The sequence below is a fragment of the Mus pahari genome, chromosome 4 (genome assembly GCF_900095145.1).
Source record: "Mus pahari chromosome 4, PAHARI_EIJ_v1.1, whole genome shotgun sequence".
NCBI classification, from domain to species: Eukaryota; Metazoa; Chordata; class Mammalia; order Rodentia; family Muridae; genus Mus; species Mus pahari.
The window spans coordinates 115,966,332-115,992,865 of NC_034593.1; the positions used below are offsets into that span (position 1 = coordinate 115,966,332).

General features: G+C 39.5%; 1 protein-coding gene across 1 annotated transcript; it reads right to left on the reverse strand.

Moving 5' to 3' along the window:
• Window positions 1-26,186, reverse strand: Fam241a (family with sequence similarity 241 member A). The gene is made up of 2 exons (XM_021196572.2): window positions 25,892-26,186; window positions 1-1,319 (listed from the first exon to the last, which is right to left on the reverse strand). Exons 1-2 carry the CDS (start codon window positions 26,042-26,044, stop codon window positions 1,074-1,076), a joined length of 399 nt encoding a protein of 132 aa, XP_021052231.1. The 5' UTR covers window positions 26,045-26,186; the 3' UTR covers window positions 1-1,073.
• Between the last annotated feature and the right edge of the window lie 348 nt (window positions 26,187-26,534).

A 26,534-nucleotide genomic window follows, 5' to 3' on the forward strand; every position in this document is an offset into this window, starting at 1 on the left:
TCATTTTTCATTTTCAAAATGTATTTAAAGAAATGCTTGTTTCAGTATAATAAAACCCCATACTATACATTAGAAACATGGCTAGCCAATTGGCTTTAATCCTAGAATATTACAAGTGGCTACTGAGTTCTAGATTTAAACATGTCATTTTATTCTGATTTTTGTACTCTTCAATACAGATATCAAAGAAAATTATTTGATTTTTTTTTCTTAAATAGATAGAAATTACTCTTTTGGGAGGAAAACTCCATGACACGACAGAAAATGCACTGTTTTACATCTCAGAGTAATTGTTAGAAAAGAACTATAAAATTATGAACTTTGGGGGAAGAAATGCTCTGAAATGTCTCTAGAAAAAACCATGCAAGTGGCTAGGGACAGGATGGCAGACACTGCCAGGCGCCTGGCCGTAGAACTCACAAAAGGAAGTTAGCACCAGAACCACCTCTAACTTTACAATCTCACGTATAGGCCTGACTACAGCATACAAACACTTACACTTAACCCCAAACGTTACCAACAATAATAAATATATTATTTTCAGTTTGAAGACACTAACGTTCTCACCTTCACAGCACGACAGCGGTACCATTTGCTTTGTTTTGGACTACGCAGAGATAACAGAGACAAATATATTTCCAAAATGGGATTTTTCAACTGAGGTGCAGGTGGAACAGTTTTCCAATTAAAACTTATTCTTAGCTACATGTCTCTTTTTCTTTCAACATGTTTTTATTGTAACTTTACAAGAACTACACCATTTCACTGCAACCCTATGCCATGCTTTTTGCCCTGTCACTGTTTTGTGATACTCAGATTTGGCATGGGAAAGCAGTATCTAACAGTAGGTACAGATCACAGGAGTGAAAAAGAGTTTGAATAGGCTAATAATATATAGTCAAAAATATATATTCATCCTTGTTATAACAAAGAGTTGAGTTTTAAAGAACACTCATTTATAATTTAAATTACAAAATAGCCAGTACACAATATGAAATATGACAAACTATTTTGGCTTTCAAAAAGCCCAAGTGTATATCAGTTACATACATGGCTATCAAATGTCCAATGTTTTACTGCTGTACATAAATAATGACAAGGCAAAGAACAGCAACTAGTCCAAGGGCTTGCAGGCCCAGGAACCATAGCATAAGCCAAAAGAAAATGACCACTACTGGTTCCACAATTCGTTCTCCAAAATACATCCTTGTGAAGCCCATGTTGAGGAGGTTTTTGTTCAGTTCACCAAAAAGTGTTCCCATCTTTTTGTAGTCATCTCCAATGGGTTCGCCAGAGTGGTTTTGAGGTTCTTCAATATCCTTAAAAAAAAGACAAACCAAGATATGGACATAAGAAACATGTAAATACCTCTAATGACAATGATCTTACTATCTCCTCCAAATAACTGGGCACACACTTCTGGTAATTATTTAGTAAACACTAATAAGGATGTCCACAACTCATGAGTATATAACGTCACACGGCAGAGATAGTCTACAGATGCAAGGAAGGCCTTGATTCAGAGAAGGAGCCACCCCAAACTACCTCACGGACTGATCTAACACAGGAACCTTTCTAATAGAGAGTTGGTAAGATGATGTGTTTCTTGCTGGAAGATGAAGGAAGGAGCCATGAGCAGTGACTATAAGCAGCCTGTGACATAGGAGGAGAAAAAGGACAGACTAGTATCTCTGAAAGGAGCATTTCCTTGTGATCTGGAGTCCTGATCTCCAAGAATATACGATAATAAATTTGTGTCACAGAACAAATTCCCAGTGTTCAGACAATAGGAATGCGCCTTTGGATTGACATTTGTCTATCCGTCCTTTCAAGAAGAGAGAAAGCACTTACTATTGTTTTTGTAGACTTAGCACTGACTAAATCCCCAACTAGACCATTGATTTGTAAGACACAGGTACAGTTCATCCACCTCCAATCACTCTCCAGATGCCTGGAATTACACTGAGGGACCTATGTAAAGAATGGTGTTTTCCTTTGTCTCCTCTGAGAGCCTGGTTGCAGAGCCCCCTTTCTGCTGCTCTCCTGCTTCATGAAGCACAGGCTTCCTGGTCACTCTAACTTGGTGAACTATTAGGTCTGTGAACTAAAGTTTTAAGAGTTCAAGCTCAGCTGGCTGGAGAATGACTAGTTACTGTTCTTAGCTACTGCTGCTGTGATCTCTCATTTTTAAACTTCTGCTAGCTATGAAGGCTTATGTGGGGGCTCTTGCATAGCTTCCTGTCAAAATATTACTGAGACTGTACATGCTTCCTGTTAATATCATCAGGGGGAAACAAAGTTTTGAAATAGGATTAATTTTATACAAGACCAAAAGTCCATTGAGAAGTCAGAGCTACAGAAAATCTCCATGTATACTAAACTGTATTCAAAGCCTACTGTTACTGCCCCATCTTTCTACAATTTAGAACACTATGCTAGTTCCTAATGTTTCCAAACCACTTCTGTGGTTTTAATATTTATTTCTTCAAAGGTTTATGTGTTGAGGTCATGGTGTTTTAGTATGACAGGTATCAGGAAGTTAAAGCTTTTATAGGTGGAGCTTAGTGGGAGGTTATGCCAGCTGGGAGTTTGTTTTAAAAATCGGTTATTAATTCTTTCACGAGAGTTGTTAGGAAAGGCTTGGACCTTGTTCCAACCAAGCTTTGTCTGGATCCCTGTCCCACCATGCAGCCACTGCTCCTGAGACTGCATTCCTGTCCCACCATGCAGCCACTGCTCCTGAGACTGCAGTCCTGTCCCACCATGCAGCCGCTGCTCCTGAGACTGCATCCCTGTCCTACCATGCAGCCACTGCTCCTGAGACTGCATCCCTGTCCCACCATGCAGCCGCTGCTCCTGAGACTGCAGTCCTGGCCCACCATGCAGCCACTGCTCCTGAGACTGCATCCCTGTCCCACCATGCAGCCACTGCTCCTGAGACTGCATCCCTGTCCCACCATGCAGCCGCTGCTCCTGAGACTGCAGTCCTGGCCCACCATGCAGTCACTGCTCCCGAGACTGCATTCCACCTTGAGGGAAGGCAGCCACAGTGGAACATGAATCTGTCTCTATCAGTTCATTTTGATTTCTAGGATCCAAAACCATTAGCTAAATAAAACATGTTTTCTTTTTAGCCTGTCTGGTATTTCATGACAGTTATGAAAAACTGACTAATAGAATAATCCTTTGGAATTTTGCAAACATTTCTGAATTCTGGCTCCTATTAGATTCTAGCAATAGAAAGACCAGAGAGACACCACACAGACGAATAGAAAAGGCAATTTTCTGGATTAACCTTATGCTTATTAGCTCCTCATTCTCTTATGTGTTCCATGATACCTAATAGCACATTAAAACGTGCAGATTTGTCCTGTCTGATATTAAACCATTTCCCCCCATAGCAGCATCTGAAGAATCTTTGATTTACTTTGCAATTGTTCTGGGTCCACATCTTGATTTCTCTAGTGTTTAATAATGTTAATAGTGTTTTTGGTTTATTTTTAAAATTATTTTTTTAAAAAAAGTTTAGAATCAATTGCTATCTATGGACTCATTCACTGTACCCTGGGTAGTTCTTGAAGGGTTCTAAGGTTTTTTTCCTTCTGTATTTTGTGGGTTTAATATGAACAAAGCACCCAGATCAGATACAATAAGTATTTATTTTAATGTCCTTGTAAAATGAACTAAGTCTATGAATGTGTCTGGGGTTTTCAGGAAAAGAGGGAGTGTTGCAGCACCTAATTCCAGCAGGGAGTTAGTTAACTGTGAGCCTCGCTGCAACAACAGCAGAATCCTGTAGGAGCTGCCTTGAGTTGCCACTGAGATGGCAAGGTCGTACATGTAAATTTGGGCAAGCTGTAGTTATTGTAGCCTGATCCTATAAGTATATTATATCATATTATATTATATATTAGGTATAAATATTACATATACAAATATATAAATAGAATACATTACAAATTCAATATTTTCAAACAAATATAAATATATATTTTTTCAAATATATACACATTGGAGAAAATAAGTAAAATGAACAAAAGTATCAGCCAAATTTAATGAGTACTAAATTTTGGTACCTCATTATGGTACTGCTCAGTGTGGCCAACTAAAAGGTTGATAGGAAAATGCCCCCCCCCCCAAACGTGTATTCACAAGTACAACTCTATGAAAACATCAGACTCCTACAATGAACTCAAGGACGACACCTGCAAGTGCAGGGAGGAAAAGGGCCGTGTTGCTAAATGAGCAGGGTCTAGTGGGCCCCAGTCTGAGCTCTCTATCTACAGAGGAGCTTTGGGGAGGGCCCTTGTATAGTTCTGAGGTGGTTACCTCCAGGGTAACTGTGATATCAGTAGCACTATTAATGATGGAGCGGAAGTGGAGACTCAGAGTTCCTACTGTGAACCAGGCATGGCGCTACCTTGATTAACTTGTTAGAGGTGAGGAAGCTGCCAGCGCTGACTCTAGCTCAGAGAGGACAGGTCTGTGGGCCACACCCAGTTCCTAATTAGTGCTGAATACCTCAGTTTTCAGGTACATCTTATACATCTCATCTCTGAAAAACAAAGGCTAAAGTAATTTGTTTTACAGAAGAACATTTTACTCATTAACAGAGCAAACTGAACATCAGTAGGATTCTTACTTTACATCTTTTCTTTCAGTTTTAAAGTAAGTTTATCAGCCAGGAAAATTATTCAAACTTATTTTCATGTTGTGCAAAAATTTAAATGAGGTAAAGCTATCTGTAGACTTGTACAGTTTCATAGCTTATAGTGACTAGAATCTGCATTAAAATGTCAAAAGATAGAGAGAGAAGAAAAGAAGGAAGACAGAAAGGAAGAGAAAGAAAAAAGGCCCCAAGCCTTCTATCAAGCATGAAGAAAGTGCTCCTGGCAGGACTGGAATAAGAAAATCTACTGCACACAGGAACAGTAAACCGAAGCACAAGGGCAGATGGAGCTTTCCCTGCTCTGACATTCATCATCCGTGTTTCTGCCAGACTTTCTTCTTTGTGTGTGAGGCTCCAATGAAGACCATTTGTCAAGTAGACGGCTCCTTTTAGGGTTACACAGGACTACTAGAGCGTGTTCTCAGCAAGGCCCTGACAGCCCTTGTTTGTTCATGATTGAAGACATGCACAGAAATATAAGAGTGACCCAGCTGATTCAAAATCCTTTGAAATGTTTTCTTTTATTATGTGTGAGTGTGTGTGTGAGTGTGTGTGTGTGTGTGTGTGTGTGTGTGTGTGTATAGAGGGTGTAGATGTGTATGAGTGATGTTTGTATAGGTATATACATGGTAGACATGTGGTGGTCAGAGACTGATTTTGTGTAGCTGGTCCTTTCACCTTTTTCAGTTCTGCGGACTGAACTTACGGCACCAGGCTTGTGTAACAGGCAGGCAGCTTTACTGATTGTGCCATCTTGCTGCCCTCAAAATCCTTAATGGGAACAAATTAAAGGTAAGTTTTTAAATAAGATTTTTGAGAAAAATCCTTAAAATAATTACATCACTTTCATACTTTAGAAACCATGAATAAAAAGGTCAGGTTCCATAAGCCTACTAATAAAAAGAAGGCACTGTTTTTAAAATACTGCATACAAATATGCAGAAAAACCATTGCTGTAAATATTATTCAGAGAACACATATGACTATAGCAGTAAACACTAAGGCTGGATTTATTTTTGGTAACATGAGCCCATGGAAGTCATAATGAGGAAGGTGAATTTAATGCAGACAGATGCCAGGATGTACACCAAATAAAAGGGAAATCCTTTCTGAGCAGGGTAACAGCGTGTGAACCGAGCTTTACTCATTTGAAGGTGAGGTTTTTCGGCGTCACTGGCATGCTAGTCTACTGGCATGCTTGGATCTCTCTCAGCCATACTCTTCACTTACCTGACAATTTCTGATCAATCAGCTGTTAGTTTCACTGAGCTCCTCAGTATGTGGTGAGTTATTTTTCTCTGGTTGCTTTTAGGGTTTTCTAACTTCCAGCACTTTAACCACACATTTTATCCCCTCATGTTTATAGTATGTAGATTTGCCTGAATAATACCTTAGAATTATTCATCAAGTGGTAGAAGTTTTATTTTAAGTATTATATCTTCTGAAGTGGAAATTTTTGGTCTCCAATTCTTTGGAGACTCAGCTGTGTCATGTGATGTTCTGTTCTGGAAACTGTCTTATGAGAGGATGTTTTTGCTGAAGCAGACATGTGGGAGGATGTTTTGCTGAGAACAGACATGTGTTTTCCTGGAAGCAGCCTGGAAAAGGGGTATGCTATGTCTTGTTAGGGCAGATGCTTAAGAGAACATGTGATGTTTGGAAAGGGTGTAAGTATAACCCAACAGACAGTGGCATTAGTTCACCTTATCACTCTTTGTTGGTCAACATTGGGCTTTGCTGACGCTGGTCTTTGCTGATGAGACTGTATGATATTGGTTAGCCTTGTCATTTTTTGATGGTCATCATTTGTCCTGACTTCATTGAGAAATGCACCAAAAACTTCTGGTGGTATTGCTGCTTCTGCAGACTCAGGCTGATTAGCAGAGCCTCATGGTTTCTTCTGGATTGACCTTCCATTGCTGATTTGTGAATAGTGTTTGCCAGTAGATTGAGTTGCTGCTACTGATTCATATGAACTGAACTGGTGATATCCTAACTACACAGATTGGATTTTCTCCAAGGAACTATTTCTAAACAGGTCCACATCCTCCTTTGCTCTATTAACCTTGCCTTTCCACTACCTCTGATGGGTGGAGGGCTAGAAAAGGGCTTAAAGCATTTAAGAACCCTTATTTTGAAAAATCTACACCTACATACAATCTTCTCTTTCTCAATATCCCTATTACCTGTTTGTTGATGTGACTGAAATTACCCGACTGATCTTGAGATTTTATAGTTTTATTTTACCTATGCCTGGATTACTGTATTATCAACTCCAGAATTTTCATAAGAAAAACCTACTAAGTTCTTTGGTGTTTTTTTTTTTTTTTTTTTTTTAACATTCTCTCTTCTCCTTCTCCTCCTCTCCCCCTCCTCCTCTTTCTTCTCCTCCTCCTCTTCCTTCTCTTTCTTGTTTTCTTCTTCCTCCTCCTCTTCTTCTCTTGTATGTTACATCCTAACTTCAGTTTCTCCTCCCTCCTCTTTTCCTAGTTCCCCCCCCCCCAGACGCTTCCCTCTCCCCCAGATCCACTCCTCCTCTAATCCCCTTCAGAAAAGAACAGACCTCCCAGGGATATCAAACAAAGTTAACAAAGTTAACAGTAAAACTAGGAACATTCTCTCATATTAAAGCTGGACAAAGCAACCCACTAGATAGAAAAAGGTCCCCAAAGCAAGCGAAGAGTCAGAGACTGCCCCTGTTCCCACTGTTAGGTGACCAAGACAAACAACCATAACATATATGTAGAGGATCTAGCTCAGACCCACACAGTCTCCTCGATTTTCATTCTCTAAGTATGATTTCCTTCAAAAAAATTTTTTTTGAGACAGGGACTTACTTTGTAGACCAGGATGGCCTCAAGCTCATAAGAGATGTACTTGCCTTTGCCTCCTGAATGCTGGGGTTAAAGGTGCATGTCCAGCTTGGTGTAGTTTTAAAAATATATCATAAAACTACTTTGTTTCTTTTGTGTGCCCCTTTTATGAATTATATTCCCTTTGTCAGTGGAGGCTGGCCGAAGAGATACAGGCCTGGTCCCACTGGCCATGCCTACACAGAAAAGAGCTCTGTAAGGGTGCTGGGAGTGAAGAGTCAGAGTGACAGTGGAGGACACCTTTCCAGGTGAAGTTCTTGCTCTCCATCGGACACTGGCATGGAGATTCTAATGCTGCACCATGATGGGGAACAGTGATGGAGTGTGGTGTCACTCAAATGCCAAAACACTGTTCTTACGAAGATACAGTAGATTTTCCTGAATAAATGTTTCTGCACATGCAACCTCCCTTCAAAATGACTCTAGATTCTTTAAGCTATTGTATTTACGGTTTCATCGGTCAGCTATTGCCTTGCAGGGAGATTTGATGAATTCCTTATTATTCCAGAAGACTGATACTGGCCATTTGTGGGTATTAGTTACATCTGTGGGCAAATTGAAGGGCACGTGTTCTAAGGCTGAGTCAGAGGATTTTAGACGGCTGAAAATTAAGTGATCTGAAATCAGTCTGGAATTTTAAGCAATCTGAGAGTGTTTATTATTTTTAATATCATGGGATGATCAAATTTTGGGGATATTTGACTTTTGAGAATCCATGTAGTCAGATAGCTCTTAGTTTTTCCATTAGCACTTTTAAAATGGTCTTCAAAGGTTCCTCTTTTCTCCTTCCTTGTTACTTCTCACATATGCTATTTTTCTTAATATTTGTTTTATGCATATGTGTACTCAGTCTTCACGCACACCAGGAGAGGACATCGGATTCCATTACAAGTAGTTAATGGCTGCTTAAATTGAATTCAGAACTTCTGGAAGAGCAGCCATCTCCCCTGCTCCCTCTCACATATACTATTAAATGGGCAACTTTACCATTTCTGCTCTGCAGATTCTACCATGTTCTTTAGCCAGTAATGATTCAGCTTTCATTATATCCAAGGAAAGTTAGTGGGAATCAAATCTCCAAACAGTTCTATTTTTCCTTTAGTTGTGCTTAATAGGTTACATTTTACCCAAAATTTGTTTCTTAAAAAATTTTAGCATAACTAAAATATCTTCTATCAAACATATAATACATGCATATAAACACATATATACATACATATGTATTTTTACAAATATAGATGTACATACAATGTACAGATTTGTAAGAACTCCAGAAAAGCTCTCAAAAATTCAGAGGTGTCAGAATTAAACAAAGAATGTTCTGTGTCAAAATGATCTCTTCTGTTCCTACAGGGTAAAAATAAACACATACATAGAAAAGTAAGAACAAGGCTACATTCAGCTGCCACTTACATTCAGCACAACCCTTGTCATCTTATTGCTTTCAAAAATATGTTTGTCCAATGAAATCAATTCAACAAAATTTTCCTGGTGTCAATACTGTATTAAATAAATGACCACACTTTTAACTTCAAGAGGCTAGCAATCCTGTATAGAAATTAAGTATTAAGTAAGAATATTTTTGACCAAAATGTGATATTTTAAAAGTTACAAAATGCTTTTGTACTTTGGCTTAACTTGAATAAAAATCAATTTAAAAGGAGTTGGCAAAATCTTAATATTAAAATATTTAGGTTTATATCTTTAAAGATGAGGTGTTTAACTGTCTTTGTATTATAGCATAAACTATTCTGTGGTTGAAAAAAAGAAAAAAAAAGAATACAAACAAACAAACAAAACCCCTAACTGAAAGAACTTTAGAATAACTTGCAATTTCAACTTGCCAGATGGTGTGGTACAACAGGTTTCTTTTGAAAATGGTGTCCTGTCAAAGGGAGACTGTAATCCTATTTATCCCTTTTGCAGGGCTGATCAATTTATTTGTGGACTAGAAAACAACTTGATCACCTCTACCACGTAATCTTCTCTAAGAAAAAAATCAAATCCTTCATGACCTTGCTCCTTTATTTAGTTGGGTAACATATTTTTCTTTTGGAGAAAAAAATAAAAAACCAACCCTTGACAACCAACCAACCAACCTTTATTTCAATATTTAATTACTTGTAAGGATTAATTTCTTCCATTTTACTTTTCTTTATCTCAAAAATGAAATATTGTGCTAACCTTGTAAACCAACAAGTAAATGAAATTTTAACTGATTTTATAACAGTTATTAATAAAAGTAAAATTTGTTACATAGCTTATGCTAATGGGTCAAAGTTTCAATTATACTGACATTCAAAGTATAAAGAAACCGAAGAGAAGAGACTATATAACTTAGTCACAATCACCTTATAGCTGGTGGAGGAAGATACATTTAGCAGTGTGGTTCTAATAACCGCATTCCTAAGGCTCTGTGCTAACTGGCATATGCTTTATCACTATAAAACCAACTGTGGGATTGTTCATAGTCTATTGGCCTTAATATATTAGGTTTTTACAGCAGTTTAAATAGTTACATGTATTTTCATCCATTTTATTCAGTAAAAATAATAATTTAAATTGGCCTTATATGAGACATGTTATCATATTGTACCTACACTCAACTGTGATACTTATGACTTGTTGGGATTTAAATTTTTCTTAAAAAGCAAGCAAACAAACAAACAAACAACAAAACAAAATCCAAGCCACTCTCTAACCCTGATCCATGTCTGTCAGAAGAAAACAAAAGCAAGAGAAGTTGACAAAGAGTGCAGGCATGTAAACAGGACCGTTAGCATGGTCTGAAATCCCAGCAACTCAGGAGGGTTAGGCAGGAGGATTTCCAGTGCTAAGGTGTTTGGTGCAACTTAATGAGAAGACATGTAATAAAGCAAGAAGCAGTGGTAGGGTTCCCCAAAGTACCCTAAGCTCAACCCCAACTGCAACAAAACAAGAGTCAACAGAAAAGACTAGAAGCATGAGAGACATCAGAAGCTGGTAATATTCCAGTTTTCTAACTATATATAGTAAAGAGAGAAATGTATTTCAGTCAACCAGAAATAACTACCATCTCTCCCCCACCAAACTTTTCTTGACTTTGTAGTAATATACTTAATAATAGCTCAGAGCTAAGAACTTCTGCAGAGTGAGCTCCAGGGATCATGGTGAGGCTGCCTACAGATATCATAGGTTTTTTTTTTTTTTTTGGTTTTTTTTTTCCATTAAAATTACACAGAGATTAAAAAAAAAAAAAGAGCAAGAAAAATGAAAAAAAAAAAAAAAAGAACTTGGGAGTGACTTGCAAAGGCCTTTTGTACTTAGGCCTTCTCTTTTCCCACTTAATCTCTCAAAAGAAAGGTTGCTATAAAAATGTCTTATTACCTTCTTGGGAGGAGACACACAGGCAAAGCAACAATAGGATATAGCATTATAATAAGGGGACTCATGACTATCTTTATTAAGGAGTTATGAATTTTGGAAGCCTCTGAATTACTTGTATTTTCTCCTTGCAACCTAGAACCTTAGTCTACCATTACAGTTATGACTTTAGACACTTGCTCTTCCTCATTCCTCTCCAAGGGCTCCCAAGCTCCCTGATCTATGGTATTCGTAAACAGTGTCCAGATACCTTGCTATAAGAGCATATCTCATGGTTCCTAGTACTTTCCCCACATTCCTGAATCCTTTCAGTCACCTCTCATTACCTGTATCCAATTTCTCATGTGAGTTGACCCAAATATTTTTCACTCTTATATTCTCCTTCATAAACATACTATTTCTGTTTAAGATTCAATTTACTATTCTGTATTCCTATATACATATTTATGCTTTGTTGTATGTCTGTCTATGTGTTTGTATGTGTAAGTGTGCATGAATGTATGGGGGTCAGAGGATAGCTTTAGGTTTCTCTCATTGCCTTGTTTAGGACAGGGTCTCTGTTGTTATTCACTGCTGCATACACCCATCTAATTGGTCCCCAATCTGGAAATTCTTTTGTCTCAGGTGCCTATTTCCCAGTAGGGGCATACTAAGATAGCAGTTGTACATGCTACTATCAGCTTTTTAGAATGTGGGTTCTGGAGTATCCAAATACAGGTTATCAGGCCTGTACACCAAGTACTTTGCCCACTGAGCCATTTCTCCAAGCCAATTCATATATTTGATACTATAGCATATACTTTTTATTCTTATAGTAAAAAAAGAAAAATCGAAGATCTTGATTTGAACTAAAACTGATGACTATTAGGCAAGTTACACTTCCCTTTAGAGGATGGCCAGAACATCTTTCCTAGATGAAGGCTAGCCCCTAAAAGCACTGATGCTGCTGTTTGGGCTGTCTGAATGTAATATATTGAAAATATTTTTTTAAATTTATGATTTGTAAATACACTTCTGTTGAGGTTTAGGATAGAGTTTTCCAGTTTGTACCTAGGTCAAGAAAATACAGTTTACAGATGTTTATAAACTCTGTTGCTCCCAGTTTAGAATGTCCTAGGACATTTATAAGAAATATTCAAATATAAATGGTCAGTGCTAGAATTAAGTTCCTTTTAAATTCATTTCTTTTCTAAGGCCTATAATATGATTTGTTTACTCAAAGTCAACAGTACTTCTAAGCCTGACAAGTTTTCAAAGCTTACACAAATACTATTCCTACAGCAATGCTTGGAGTTGCTTGTTACATCCTGTACAACGGAAGCTCCTTGGTGTGAACTGATCTTGCTGTCAAGCCTAGTGACTTGGCTGATTCTTTGCTGTTCTGAAATAACAATTGTGCAATTATTATTAAGTAAAATGTCTCAGTTATCAATCATTTGACTAAGTGGGAGAAACCAGTTTTAATGGCTTTTCATTATTTATAGCACTGAAGGATCTGCAGGGATCTACCCTTGTAGATAAAGAGAAGTGTACAGTGAGGGAATGAAGGGCTTGTGTGTGAATGGGATGGCAGGTTAGAGTTGCCTCTGTGTGAGCTGATGAAGCAGAGTCAGAATATGAAAAAATACACCATATCCCAAAGAGAGAAATAAAGGAAGAGCTTGGGAAGCCCACAAAGGGAACAGAAATGTACCAGAAAAGATCAGAAAAAACAGGATGGGTAACGTAGTGTACTTAAACTCAGCTTCTGCCATGCTCCTTGGACATGGGAGGGGAAACAACAGCCTCCAAAGGGTAAAGAGCTGGGTAGCTCCACCCTTAGGACAAGTCCATGGCTTTCACCATCCTCAAACCCACTTGTGAGTTTTGGCTAGACAGTGATTTCTCTGGCATATAGGTCAGTAGTAGAGAGAAACCCCATTTTGTCATGTTCTATGATTCATAGGGCCTGGAACCATCTTGAGAGAGGAAGTACTGTTAAAAACTGACCATACAGGCCTCTGACCAAGTCAGGGAGACTTCATTCAGCTTGGTATAATTGCTGGGTGAGAGTTAGAAGACCTAGAGTCAGATACTTACAAGCCAAAGGTATAGATGGAGGAAGCTGGCTCAGGCTGGGAAGTACACAGAACAGAGCTTCACTGTCAGGTGGACCACAGATTTCATCAGCTGAGAATAACCCTGGTGTCAGAAAGCTTAGAGTCTAAGGCCTGTGGGCAGATAAAATCCTGGAGCCCCCTTATCTCTTATTCATTGCTGAAGAACTTGAGTGCTTAGAAGTTTCTAGAGTATACTTGGTACCAAAGACTACATCATTCCAGTGGAGCTCTGAACAGTTGACAGGATGAAGACAGTCTCATGACTGTGCCAACCTCACTGCTGGGACTGCCTCTCACATTCCTGATGTACTTGATACCCTCTAGCTGAAATATTAGCCATATAGGGAGACTGGAGAGAGAGAGAGAGAGAGAGAGAGAGAGAGAGAGAGAGAGAGAGAGAGAGAGAGAGAGAGAGAGAATGAGAACACATTCGTGCAAGAGAGCGCTGGTTTAGGAAGAAAGCTGTGGTGGATATCCAACACTTGTCCAGTATAGACATAATTACAGAAAGAATCCAAGAATCCACAAGTTCAACTGCTGCCTCCCAACACTGAACTTTAAACTGACGTTTCCACTATCTTGTGGATATCTTTTTCTGACTCTTATGATTCCTATCTACTATTTTTACTCCATGTTTAACAGGATTTTAATGTTATGAATTAAATTTTAATTTTTTTGTTATTTTCCCTCATACATTTATCTAACATTACTTACACTTTATCGGGCAATCTCTTTTTTCTTAGCCCTCTTGCCCTTTTCAGCCTTTATACCTCATGATTCCCCCTATATCTTCCTCAACAAGTAATAGTGCTTTGGCTTTACTTTTTGCTCCTTTTCCATTTATCTAATTTTCATTATTGAACTTTCATCATTGAGATGTCTTGGTTTTGATTTCCCCCTTTTGCCCATCTCTTGTTCTTTTTCTCTTCCCATCAATGACATCCTACTCTTTTCTTCCTTATTTAGCGTTGCTTCTCTGCCTCTTCCTTTTCCATGTCATCTTCCTTTCTCTCATTCACTCACTTCCAAACACCATATAGTCATACAGTGATGTATTTTAAGTGTTTCTTCCTCTCTTGTGGGCAGACAGATGTTGCTGACACAGCAGCTTACTATCTCCTTGTGGGAAGTTCTGGGGACTGAACCTGCTCAGTCATCTGCTCAGTCAGATCCCATGCCAAAACACCAGAAGGGATAGCCAAACAAGAAAATGTTCAAATTGAAACAGAGGAATTTGAAAAATATGAAAAAGACTCTCCCAGAAGATCAAAACTCCTCAAGTACCGAACTCAAAGATACTGAAATAAGCAAACTGATGAAAATTTCACTAGTTTTCTGGTACAAATGCTCAATTATCTGAAGGAGGGCACAAAGAAGCAAACAGATTTAGCTCAACACTTGGAAAAGAAAGCCAGCAAAAGAGAAGGAAAACTCAACAAAGGAAAAAATAAGCAATATGGATGAAAAAGTAACCAAAATGAAAGGTGAATCCAGCATAGAAATTGTGATCTTTGAAAGAAAACAACAAACCTATTCTCCAAGAAACCAAACAAACCCAAACCACCAAATAGAAAAGAAAGGTTGGAAAAGAAACAAGTGAGTCAAATAAAAACACATGGAATGGCAAGGCAAAGGAAAGAACAGAGAGAGAGGAAAGACTCAGGAGTGGAGGACAAGGTTGAAGAAATAGTGCATGCAAACATCAAGGGGGGGAAACTAAGCCTGACTGAAGTAATTAAAAAATTCTGGGACATGATCAAACCTAAGCATACATAAGAAGGAAGATAAACATTAGAGATCCAGTGAATCTATTCAGTGAAATTATAGCAGAAATCCTCCCAAATTTAGAGAGACACAAACAACATTCAAATACAAGAAACATGTAGAACCCCAAAGAGTTATGACCAAGTTAGAATTTCTCCATACCATGTTACAGTTTAAGGTATCAAAAATAAAAGTCTGGGGCTGGAGAGATGGCTCAGCGGTTAAAAGTACTTGCTGTTTTTCCGGGGGACCCCTGTTCAGCTCCCAGCACCCACACCAAGGTGGTTCCCAGCTGCTTGTTACCCAGTGTTGGAACAAGCAAAAGAAATTTATTTTAAGTATTACCATTTCATTTTCAGACTCCTTTTAATCACAGGGAGAAACTAAATTCAAGGTCCCAGGCCCTAGAAAGGCTGGGGACTTCCCAACAGCTGAACTGCTCCTACTACAAGGAAACAGTTTTCTGAGTCCAGACTTCTCACGGATAACTTGTAAGGGAACAGATGTCTGAGTCCAGACAGCTCAAGGACAACTTCTCCATCTTGCTGGCAAAGTCAAACTACATTCATCTTCCCAGGTCCAGGAACCTACCCTAACCTGATTGGTGAAAACTTCAACCACTTATGTCAAAATAAGGTTGGACAATGCTATAGCCATTACTGCAGAAAATACTTAAGGAGTAGCTCACAAGAGAAGGAAGAAAGACTCTCTCAGAAGAACGTGAAGTGAATGGAAACCCCAGACATGCTGACATAGATGGCTCTTTTAATATTTGGTATGGTAGATATCAACCCAAAAGTCCTAAGAAAAGCTAAAGGAAGCTACCACATATCAGTAAGATGAACAATTCCTCAAGAATATATAACAGTTATAAATAAACATATACTCCTAATGTTGAGGTTTCCAGTTTCATAAAACAAACAAGGGCTATAATGGACATAAAGTCAAATGGAGCTAGATATAAAAGCAAGGGTGATGCCCACAAGCCATTCTCACCTCCAGTTTGGTCCCTAAAACAGAAAAACAATAAGGAAATATCAGTCGGATTACAACAAATCAAACAGAACTAACAGATATTTTCAGAATATTCCCCCTAACAGATATAGAATACACATTTTTCTATTAAAATAATTTCTTGCACCTTATCAGGTCATAGTGGAAGAGAAGTAGAAAGCTTTAGGAAGAGAGACCACAGACAAGCTGTAAAGCTGCCCATTAGGTAAAGTGCTTGGTGTAAGCATGAGGGCTCAGGCTTGGCTCTTGCACCCACACAGAACGCCAGGTGTGCTTTATAGATGTGTAACTCCAGCATGGAGACTTGGAGACGTGTGGTTTCCCTGGGGATGTTCTAGCCAGCCAGCTGAGCCTGACTGGTGACCTCCTGGTCCAAAACACAAGGTAGATCACTGTCCTAAGGAATAACACCCAAAGTGGACCTCTGTTTTTCACAAATGTGAATGCATACCCCTATATATGTACAAGATATGTACAAATAAATACACACACACACACACACACACACACTGGGAACACAGAAACTGTACAAATGCTTAGACACAAATGAAACACTCTTGAATAACCAAAGGAAATTTAAAATTTCATAGAATCAATTGAAAATAAAAGCACAACTTACTAGAACTTTTACAATGAAGTAAGGACAATTCTAAGAGGTAAGTTTATTGCTTGTATCAGGCTGTTTCTGCTCACTCTAAATACAGTTTAATAAGGAGGAAAAAAGTCTTTGCTGATTACACATCAGATGGGATTAACAGCAAGGACATATAAAGAACTGCAAAAGTTAAATACCTAACCCAACTATCAGTCAATAGATGGGGCAATAAACTTAAAAAAAAAAAAAAAAAAAGAGGAAAAGCATATGGCAAAAACACTTGAAAAAGTGTTTAGCATCCTTACCAATTGGGAAAATGAAAAGTAAAACTGACATTTACAGGAAATAGCTAGAACTGGAAAAACCATTATGTTAAGAGAAATAAGTTAGACCCAAAAAAAGACATAGTGTTCTCTCTTATATGTGGAACCTAGATTTAAAGCTTTGTGTGTTCATGTGTATGCACACATGTAGGTCTCAGGAATAGAAAATCGATCATGAGGCTCTGGAGAGGCAGAAATCTTAAGGGGGCAGGAAGAGGCTAGCTGCAGGCGTGGAGGACAGTGGGAGTCAGTGGGCAAGAGAAACAAATGAGAACCAAGGGCAATGATACGAATGTGTGAGTAGGCCATATGGAGCGCTTTACTTGGTATGTTAATCTTAGTAATTAATACAATAGGTTTATCATGATTCTTATGGAAAAAAAACATTTTGAAAAGTAGCACATATAAAGTTGACTTTGTAAGAATTATTGTTTTAGGTGAATGATGGTGTTGTGAAAAATAAGTTTTTTGCTCAGAATTACAGTTTATAGATATATTCCAAAGTAAAACATTTCCCATGGCAAGTTTTATACCTGCATTTTATGCAAGTCGTGTTATGCCCTGCTTGTGCCAAACTAGCCTAATAAACTTGACAATTTATTAGACCACACTCTGGCTCTTGGTGTACCTAAGTACCATGTAACTTTGATTGTTTACTTCTAACACTGATGGTTCATAATCCTTGATTCAATTATCATTTAAGTTTTCAAAAACAAACAGAGCCTTTAGTCAATGTGGTCCATCTTAACAAATGATTGACAAGCAAGGCAGAGGCTGTGAGCTTTACACAGTAACTCCCTGCACCAAGCTGTTTAGTGTATAAAGAAAAGAAAGGAAGGAGAGAGCCTCGGATTTAAACACTGCTACTCCCTCTCTCCCTAATCATAAGAGTTGCAGTTCTGAGCACAATGTCTGAGCTTATGTACCCTTTCAGATGTCTAGACTGGTATGCTCAACTGCACTCCAACATTTCCTTGCACACACCCTGAAACCCCAAATTTAACACGTTCAGTGCCAAGCTCAGTCTTTTTGTTTGTTTGTTTGTTTTTTCTACAGAATACCCTGCCTTAGTGGCCAGCACTATCTGAAGTGAAACTGAAAACTCTGCTGGTCTTTCTAGACATCCTTTCATCCTTTCCTCACATTTGCAAAGCCATTTCCTTCTGAGGATCATATGTTAGAACTCACGTAATTTAGTAGCTGGCGATCTTATTTATATACTTTCTCTCAGTAGAGATTTCATTTACTTTAACAGTATTATTAATGCTTATATGGTTTATTCAATGGAGATGCTCTTTTTCAGACCGGGTCTTATTTAGCCCAGATGGTGTCATATAGCCGAGGATGATCTTGAACTCCTTGTAATCCTTCTGCCTCCACCACCAAGTACTGGGATTACAGGCATGCATACCACACTCAGTTAAAACGCTTAATTTTGAACTCGTTGACCAAGAGAAAATTATACTTAAGTTTTCATTTCTTCAGAAGAAAAGTTCCTATAATTTAAATTTGATCCATGTCACTTGACCTTCACTGTCTTTCTTTGCTTATTGGCTATTTTTTCAATAAAGTTGTTCAGTATTTTTATCTCAGACACTTGTTCATCACGAAGATGCTATAATTAAGCTGTACCAGATTAATTAGAGGAAAAAGTTGAACATATTTTTGTTTACTTGAGTGGCAGCCTAGACCAGGGCCTGGCACATAGGTGACTCACCCCGAGGTTTTGATTGACTAGATTCAAAAGCTATCAAGGAAACAAATGCAAGCAAACCCAAAACCAAACAACAAGCAAAGCAGAAAACTTTCTATGATACAAGCATTGTAATAATTTTCTAAACATGAGATGTTCAGTATGATGTAAGTGGATAGGACAAGCCTACATTTAGGATATGGCCTGGATTTTAGAGCAACCAAAGTTTTAACAACAGTAATCAAATATAGAGTGACTAAAGACTTTGACTCTACAAGATTAAGAAACATCCAGAAATATCACAATTGTTACGCCATATTCATTACAGTGTAAAATATACTGTAATATAAGTAATCAATACAATAAATAAAGGGGATAGAACTAAATATAAAATGTATTCATTTTATAATGTACCTTATAAGCTCTGCCTAAGGGTAAATGAATGCACAGTTTCCTGTGTACTTGAGTTGTGACTGTAAACTGTCTTGGAGGACTTGAGGTATTCAGCGGACAAGTACTCAGCCTGTTAGGCACATTTCCTGCATTCTTCCTGTGCTGCACTAGTGTATCTTACAGTCTGGACAGTAACAGCATCTACTCATAGGGAGTCAGAGCAGGTTTCTCACCAAAAGACTTTGCATGAATTGGTGATGGAAGAAACTAGCCAAAGTCCCACAGTTTTCCTACAGTGACTTTCCTTCTCAAGTCTTACTTTGTAGCAGTGTGAGAGTACTTTCTCATGTTAAAAAAAATTACCTCTTGAAACTAGGGGATGAGAAATTCTCAATCAGAGTGAGGGAACTGGCAATGTGCAAGACCTCAGATTTAAATTCTCTACATTCTGCACATCTATAGGTAAAAATATGAACAAAGGGATTAAAACTAGTTTTTACTAATTGGAAGAATAAAAAATATTCCCTATTTTTCCCTACAGGGAATTCCTTTAATTCCTTCTGGTATTACAGAGAAATATATCAAAGGAAATATAACAAAAATTTAATTTTCTTAAGAATGTTCCAATAGTAGATATTAATGATTTTGTTCTTCATTTTTCCTAAGTTCAAAATACTTGTGCTATGTTTTCCTTTGATCAGAATTCTGATAAGCTGCAGTTGTTGCTGTAGGAAAAATCAGGCACAAACAAAGCAGGTCATTTCCTCTTCCTGTGCCAAGATTAAGCACAGATGCCAATGATGTTAAATGAAAAGAAGGAAAGCCCTTTAGATACAAGAGAAAATTAGATTATAGAGTAGAAAGTATATTTCCTATCAAGTTCATTGAAAATTTAGTTTATGTATGTAGTCTAATTTTCAAATGTTTTATCAATTCCCTTACATGCAAACCCATAACTAATGGTTTTTTGCAGATAAGTGGTTGCTATTGAAGAGCTATGAGCCCAGAGCAGACAAAACTAAAGACAGAAGACTAAGGTACAAGGAGGCACAGACAAAGATAAGGTTTCTACTTATGCTCTCTGAGCCAGCCTGACAGTCATGGTGTCTTTAGTTGGCCCTTTAATCTTGCTTTATCATTTCTCCTAAGGAGAAATGTCATATGGGATTATTTTTGCTCCTGTCAAAAATTAGTGACAAAGTAGGGAAAATCAACTTAAGATCTTCATTTAAAAGGAAAACAAAACAAAACAAAACAAACCTTGTCTCAAACAACAACAACAACAACCCAAGTTGGTGAGGTTTTTTTCCTTAGAGAATTATAAAACAATTTATCTTAGAGAATAATATTTACTAAAATGAAATTCTATGATGCTACTAGTTGAGGCAAATAAAATTGAACCAGAGGGAAAGGTGAAGAAGAGAGCATGAAGTAGAGATAGGGAGCTAATACTTACTGAAGGCCTACTGCGTGCTAGGCATTTTGTGTAAAGTATATCTCAGTTAAGAGGTGGACAGCACTACACCTATTACAAATGAGGAAACTGGTCATCAGGTTCAGGTTGATCAAGTACTAATGCCAGGCTTTAAACTTAGAATGACCACACTATAAATCCTGTGCCGCTCCTAAAAATGTGAACGAAGACGACATGGAAAAAGGAGAGTGTGGTAGAGGTGAGTGGAAAGAAATGGAAGTGCCATGGGAGAATGAACCCAACAGGAAAAATGTAGAAAAGAATGTGGAGGAGAGAAAAGGCAAGTTAGCAGAACTGGAAGAGACACAGAGATAAGGGAATATCCATTGGGATTATCTGATGGAAATACTCCTCAAGACAGGAAATAAACTATTTTCACCTCTTCTGGGGGTGGAGGTCCGGGGACAGACTAGCATGGTAATTACTCACAGCACTGAAGCCTCCTTCCCTGTGAATTGTTAGGTAGAGTTTGGCATGGCTGATATTTTAAGGCAGATAATACTTTGCTGTAGTATTAGTTCCTATCTATCACTTTAACCAAAGTCCTTGATGTAAACATCATAAAGGACAAGGGTTCGTTTTGGCTCACTGATTCAGATTTAGGGTGCAGAGCACACGGGAGAAAAGAGTTTACATCAGGCAGCCAGAAGCAGAAAAAAAAGAGGCCTCTAGGAAGGGGTTTTCCTCACCTCCCAGCGTTAGCACATTATGAATCCATCTAGGTGAGAGCTTTGTGATCTACCGCTAACCTTTTGTGACCTTGCAGGCTACCCAGAGGTATGTTTTACTAGTGTTCTAGGCATTCTTCTTTAAACAAGAGTCTCACTCACTACACAGTCTAAACTGACCTTGAACTCACTGTGTAGCCCAGGCTAGCATGACAATTGTGCACTACAGAACCTAGTTTTCTCTCTTTCTTAATCCAGTGATGTTGCCATTGACAACTAATGGTCCCAAGGGGACTGTTTTCTGCATTACAGGCTGATTAGCAGTGCTCCTGGACACTTTGATACTTGGTAGCACCAACTACGCTATGTGTCAACAACCAAAGGTGTCATTAACACAGTGTCACATGGATCCTAACACAAAACTGTCTTCAGTTGAGAACTACTTACTGATTATCTAAACTCAGTATTGACACAATATTGCTTGCAAGCTGCTTTTAAAAGATGTGAAGCAATCTGATATAGGCAAAGACCTGGTCTTGAGTTATATAATCTAAGGGAAAGCAGCAGAGCTATCAAGAGACCAGTCACCATCATGGTGACTCTGTATGTAAGATAAGGGGACTAGCTTTGGAGTTTAGTGACCTGGGTTCTCCTCTGCTCTGGTACCCCTTACCTTGTCAGCTTACATTGCCTGTGAACTCTTGCCTTACCAAGAGTTTAAATACACACTTCAGGGAGAAGCTGTTAAATGACTTCCTCACATACATCTATTACTGATACTATCCTAAAGGGCCATTACAGTGAATGATATGGGTTAGTGCACTTGTATTTCCTCCATTTCCTTGCCAAATTGTGGTCTGTGGTCATAGCATTGTACCACCTGAGATTCTGGTAAGAGATGCCAAGTGTCAGACCCTTACTGAAAATTAGCTACATCAAAATCTTTGTTAGCAAGAGATGACAGGTCATGGGCGTTAGCTGAGAGTGCTGCCACAGTCGCTTTCCCCCTAGTCTCTCGGTTAACTGTGGGTGTGAAAGACCTTAAAGACTACTTGTCACTTTTATTCTCAGTTCTGGTTTGACAAGTGGCTCCCACAGCTAACACTTGCATGCCAGCTAATGCACTAGGGACCTCTCTAAGAATGCTTTTCATACATTATTAACTCCTGTGACCCACCCTCCTAGGAAGGTAATAATTATCATTCTCATTATACAAATGAAGAAACTGAAGCCCACAGAGGAGGGTTAACTAACTCACCTAAAGCTTCAGTTATAAGTACAAACCCATCCAGAATCCATACACAAATCCTATCTCTAACGATAGATCAAAAAGGACACATAGGTTACCCCATTATTTTCTGAATCACCTTTGAGAAACTTTGATATGTACTGCCATGGAAGCCCATCTTCTTACTTACATTTCTAAGTCAGTATCATTCTTTGTAAAATTCTAGGCATTGTGACAGGCGAAAAGCAGAAATGAAGCACCGTTAGTTATTTTGAAGGAAGCAGGGGGATCTCTGTGAGTTCCAGGGTAGCCTGTTTCACACACTGAGTTCCATGCCAGCCAGAGCTGCATAGTGAGACAGCCTCAAAAACCAAAACAACAAAAAGCAGGACACCTGTTGAATGCACCCCTTGGGATGCTGCCACAAGTCGCTTGCGGGAGCTTGACTCTCTCCAGCCTACTTTCTCCACTTCTAGGAATCTATTTCAACACACAAGTGTGATGATTACTAGCGCATATTTTTTTTTTTAAGACAGTACTATTAATGAAAGAAAGTTTGAAGTCACCTAAGTGTGCACTGTTAGGAGAATGGACTACTTGGAGGCTCTAAAAGTCATTCTTTCACGGGATTTTTCTAATATGGGGAAATAATGCTCACTTTCTTTTCCTTTTTTAATTTTTTCTCCTCTCATGTATTACATCCCGCAGTTTCCTCTCCCTCCTCTCTTCCCAGCTCCTCCCACCTCACTCCCTGCTCCCCCAGATCCTCTCCTCCTCCTTTCCCTACAGAAAAGAGTAGCCCCTCAAGGGATAAATCAGACAGAAAACTTTGCTGGAGCACATGATGTATACATGGGTACTTAAGCCAAAACAGAGATACAGTAGCCCCAAAGTGCTTGACTTCAAGGTATTACTTGGAATAATTCCTTATAAGTATTTATTTTCATGTATTTTAAAATTTCTGAAATACATATTACATGTATAATCATAAAATTAATATTAATAATTCTAAAGTCAATTTGGGAGCCATGGGATTGCCCCCATGCTTTCTGTAAATATGGCCATCTCAGGTTATTGTGAACTGTAATCTATGTTGTATAAAAGCAAATGCCACTGACATTACAGACATGGAATAAAACCAAGAGAGGTTTAGCCTTCCAGCCGTCTAGCAGGGGACTCATCTTCCATAAAACCACCAGGCAGTCACTGTCAACCATAGACTTGAATCATCTCTCCTGAACAGAATTACCCATCCATGTGGAACAGCTATCTAAGTCTAGACTCCCCGGTTCCTTGGATAGCAGCACACATTACTCCCCCTCTTGCTTATCTCTCTTAGAGGCTGGCCTTGTACTTCTCATTAGATACAGGTTCTTTTCCTCAAGGCTTCCTTTTAAAGGAATCCTTGATTTTTAACAAGACCTCTTTTGTCACTCATCCGGCTGGAAAAGGATTCAGGCAGAAATGCTAGCTTAGCTTTTCCTCAAATGGAGTCTCAGCTAAGGACAAACTGTAAAGTATGATGCTGACAATATGTTAGTTATGAATAAACCACCTGTATCCACAGCAGTGTTTCAGTGTCGCAGGAGGACGGAAAGTGAAGGTGCGTTCTGTTCAGGCGTTTTAGCAACAACAAGGCAAAGAGAAGTTTTGGATACATGCTTATACAAGTCTTCCAGGTTGAGGGAATGGGCCTTCCAGACAGAAGAAAGGCAGAGATGGGAGAGATGTATGTGGAGACTGTAGGCTGGGAACTAACCCAGCCTGCCTCTTATCAGAAAAGGAAACAGAAACAGAACAGGATAGAACATGTAAGATTAGGAACTGACAAAAAGCAGATTCTGGAAGCCACCACATTGGCCCCGCCCAAGAGAAGAAGGCATTGCAGAGGGCCGTGTGGCCTTCAGTTCCCTCTCAGTGTCTAGGAGGCTGAGGCTCTGGAAAAGCAACTGAACACACTAAGCAGAAAGACGGCAGGAAAACGACCAGTACCTCCTTTCAACCTAACTAGTTTTGCTTCCATTTTGGTTTGTATCATTGATTTTATGGAAAAATTCTGTGTAAATTTTAAATAGCTTAGAAAGGAATTTTCCAGAATTATTCAATCTATAATTTGGAGTCCTGGTTACCCTTAAAACAACCCAAAAAGATGAACAAGAGAATATCTCCATGATGAAAAATTAAAATGACTCCTTGGAATGTTTTATGTTGTTAATGCTAACTCTCCTTCAGATATTATATGTGCAAAAATAGCTCTATCTATGTGACATTGCATGGGTTTTTAAATTTCATTTGCAGGGTGAAAACAAAACAACCCTAGAAGATAGGCTTTGTGATTCTGTTGCCAAACAATGATGGGTCACCAAAGTTTGTTTTCTGCTCAGTGGGCTGGGCTGTACCAGTTCTGACTTCCTGATAAGAAGTTCCCAGGTGCTGATATAGTAAGATCTCAGGTGTGTTTTTTCCATGATTAAGAGTATACAGGTAAAGCATGTAGCAAAATTACAACAACACAAGCAACATGTCTAAGAAGTACAGGGAAATGAAATTTCATAGTAAAATGGAGGAAGCAGGTATATGACAGATTCTCTAGAATGTATATTTTATTTTTTTGTTTCATCCCCTTTCTTAGTTCTAGTAACAATATCAATAAGACTAGAGTTCCTGGTGCTGTCCATGTCATTGTATTGGTAAGGCCCAGAGATGCTAAAGGGAAGAATTTCACATACCATTACAACCATTTGCACATTTACTGTTGGAAAGGGAGTTTTAGTTGCTGGCTGTGTTTTCCAGTTGAGCAAGAGTAAGAGGAAATCAAGACCTTCTCTATTGAGACATGCATGGTACAGTTAAGTAAGAACACCACCCAGAAGGGAACCAGCAAGATCTCCTAGCTACCAATTTATTTGCTTCAGTCACTGGCTCCTATATTGTCAAATAGATGAATAATTACCGTCTACATGGTGATCAAGCCCAAGTCCACATTAGCATTATTTTTGTTTAAGTAATGCGTTTTATTAATGTATTTAGTTATTAATATACTTAGTGATATTAGAGGGCAAGTTACAGGTATTATTAACTGATTATTCCAGAAGTCTAGGCTTATGTGATTTCTAAAGGTCTTCATATCTGGGGGATTTTTAAGTAGCTAATTACTGTACTGCCTGTAAAAAAAAAAAAAAAAAAAAAAAAAACCGTCCCACGTAGAACTCAATCTTTACATTCAACTGTTAGTCTAGTCTTACAGGATGTTGTAATTTCCCTTAGTCTTCTCAATGATATCCAATTCAGAGAACTTTAAAAGTACCCAGTTTCCCTATTATGTCTGTTACTAAAGCTTCCTTCCCTTTGGTGCCCACAGCAGGCAATTTTCTTTTCTTTTCTTTTCTTTTCTTTTCTTTTCTTTTCTTTTCTTTTCTTTTCTTTTCTTTTCTTTTTTTTTTTCCCACTTCTAAAATGAAGTTCAGCTCTTCCCGGTGGTGCTGTGAAACTCGCTCTGGGAGAGTCCCGGTGTCACCTAGTCACCGACCCACGCTTCCCGACCCTCCGCCCACCCGGTCCAGGGCGCGTGCAGTGCTCAGACTCCGAGCGCACGGCGCGCCCACGTAGCACAAGTTGCCGGGTGGTTTTGAGGTGAGGCTCCGGAGGGCATTTCCACGGAGCCCGGCCCCGCCCGTCAACCGCTCGCCGCGTGCCCAGCCGCCGCCACCCCGCGGCCCGCGCGCCCGCGCTCACCTGCTCGCCCTCGTCCTGCGGCCGCCAGCGCCGCGGGCTCGCCCCGGGCTCTCGCTCCTCAACCCGCCCTGCCGGCGCCGCCCCGTCCTCGTCGCACTCCCCGCCGCCGCCGGCGCCGCCGCCGGCCCGCAGCAGCTTCCTGGCCGAGCACATCCCACCGCCGACTCCGGCCGCCCCGCACGGCTGCCGCTGGCCACCCCGGGACTCCCGTCGCACACCGGAATCCTCAGAAGCGCGCCCGGCGGGCCTGGGCGCCAGAAGTGCAGGAGCCGCCCGCCCCGCCTGTCAGCCGCTCGCCCCACCCCCAGCTCGGGGGCGGAACCCCGGGGGCGGGGCCATGGCGGACCGCGGCCCAATGGAGGCGGGACCTGGTGGGGTGGGCAGGGTTCTGGGAGGGGCGGGGCCAGGGAGGGGCGGAACCAAGGGAGGTGTAGCGTTATCCCAGTTAAGTGCATGAGACTATGAATGAGGCCATAGGTTCCTGAGGGAGGTTGTATGTGTCTGACAGCTATTAAAGTATATGACATCTGTGAAATTGTGTGACTATGGGTACACAACAGACAGATATTCTGTGGTGTGTGTGCGTATGTGTAAAAGAGAGGAAGAGAGAGTCCGAGGTGAGGAACACAACAGACTACATGAG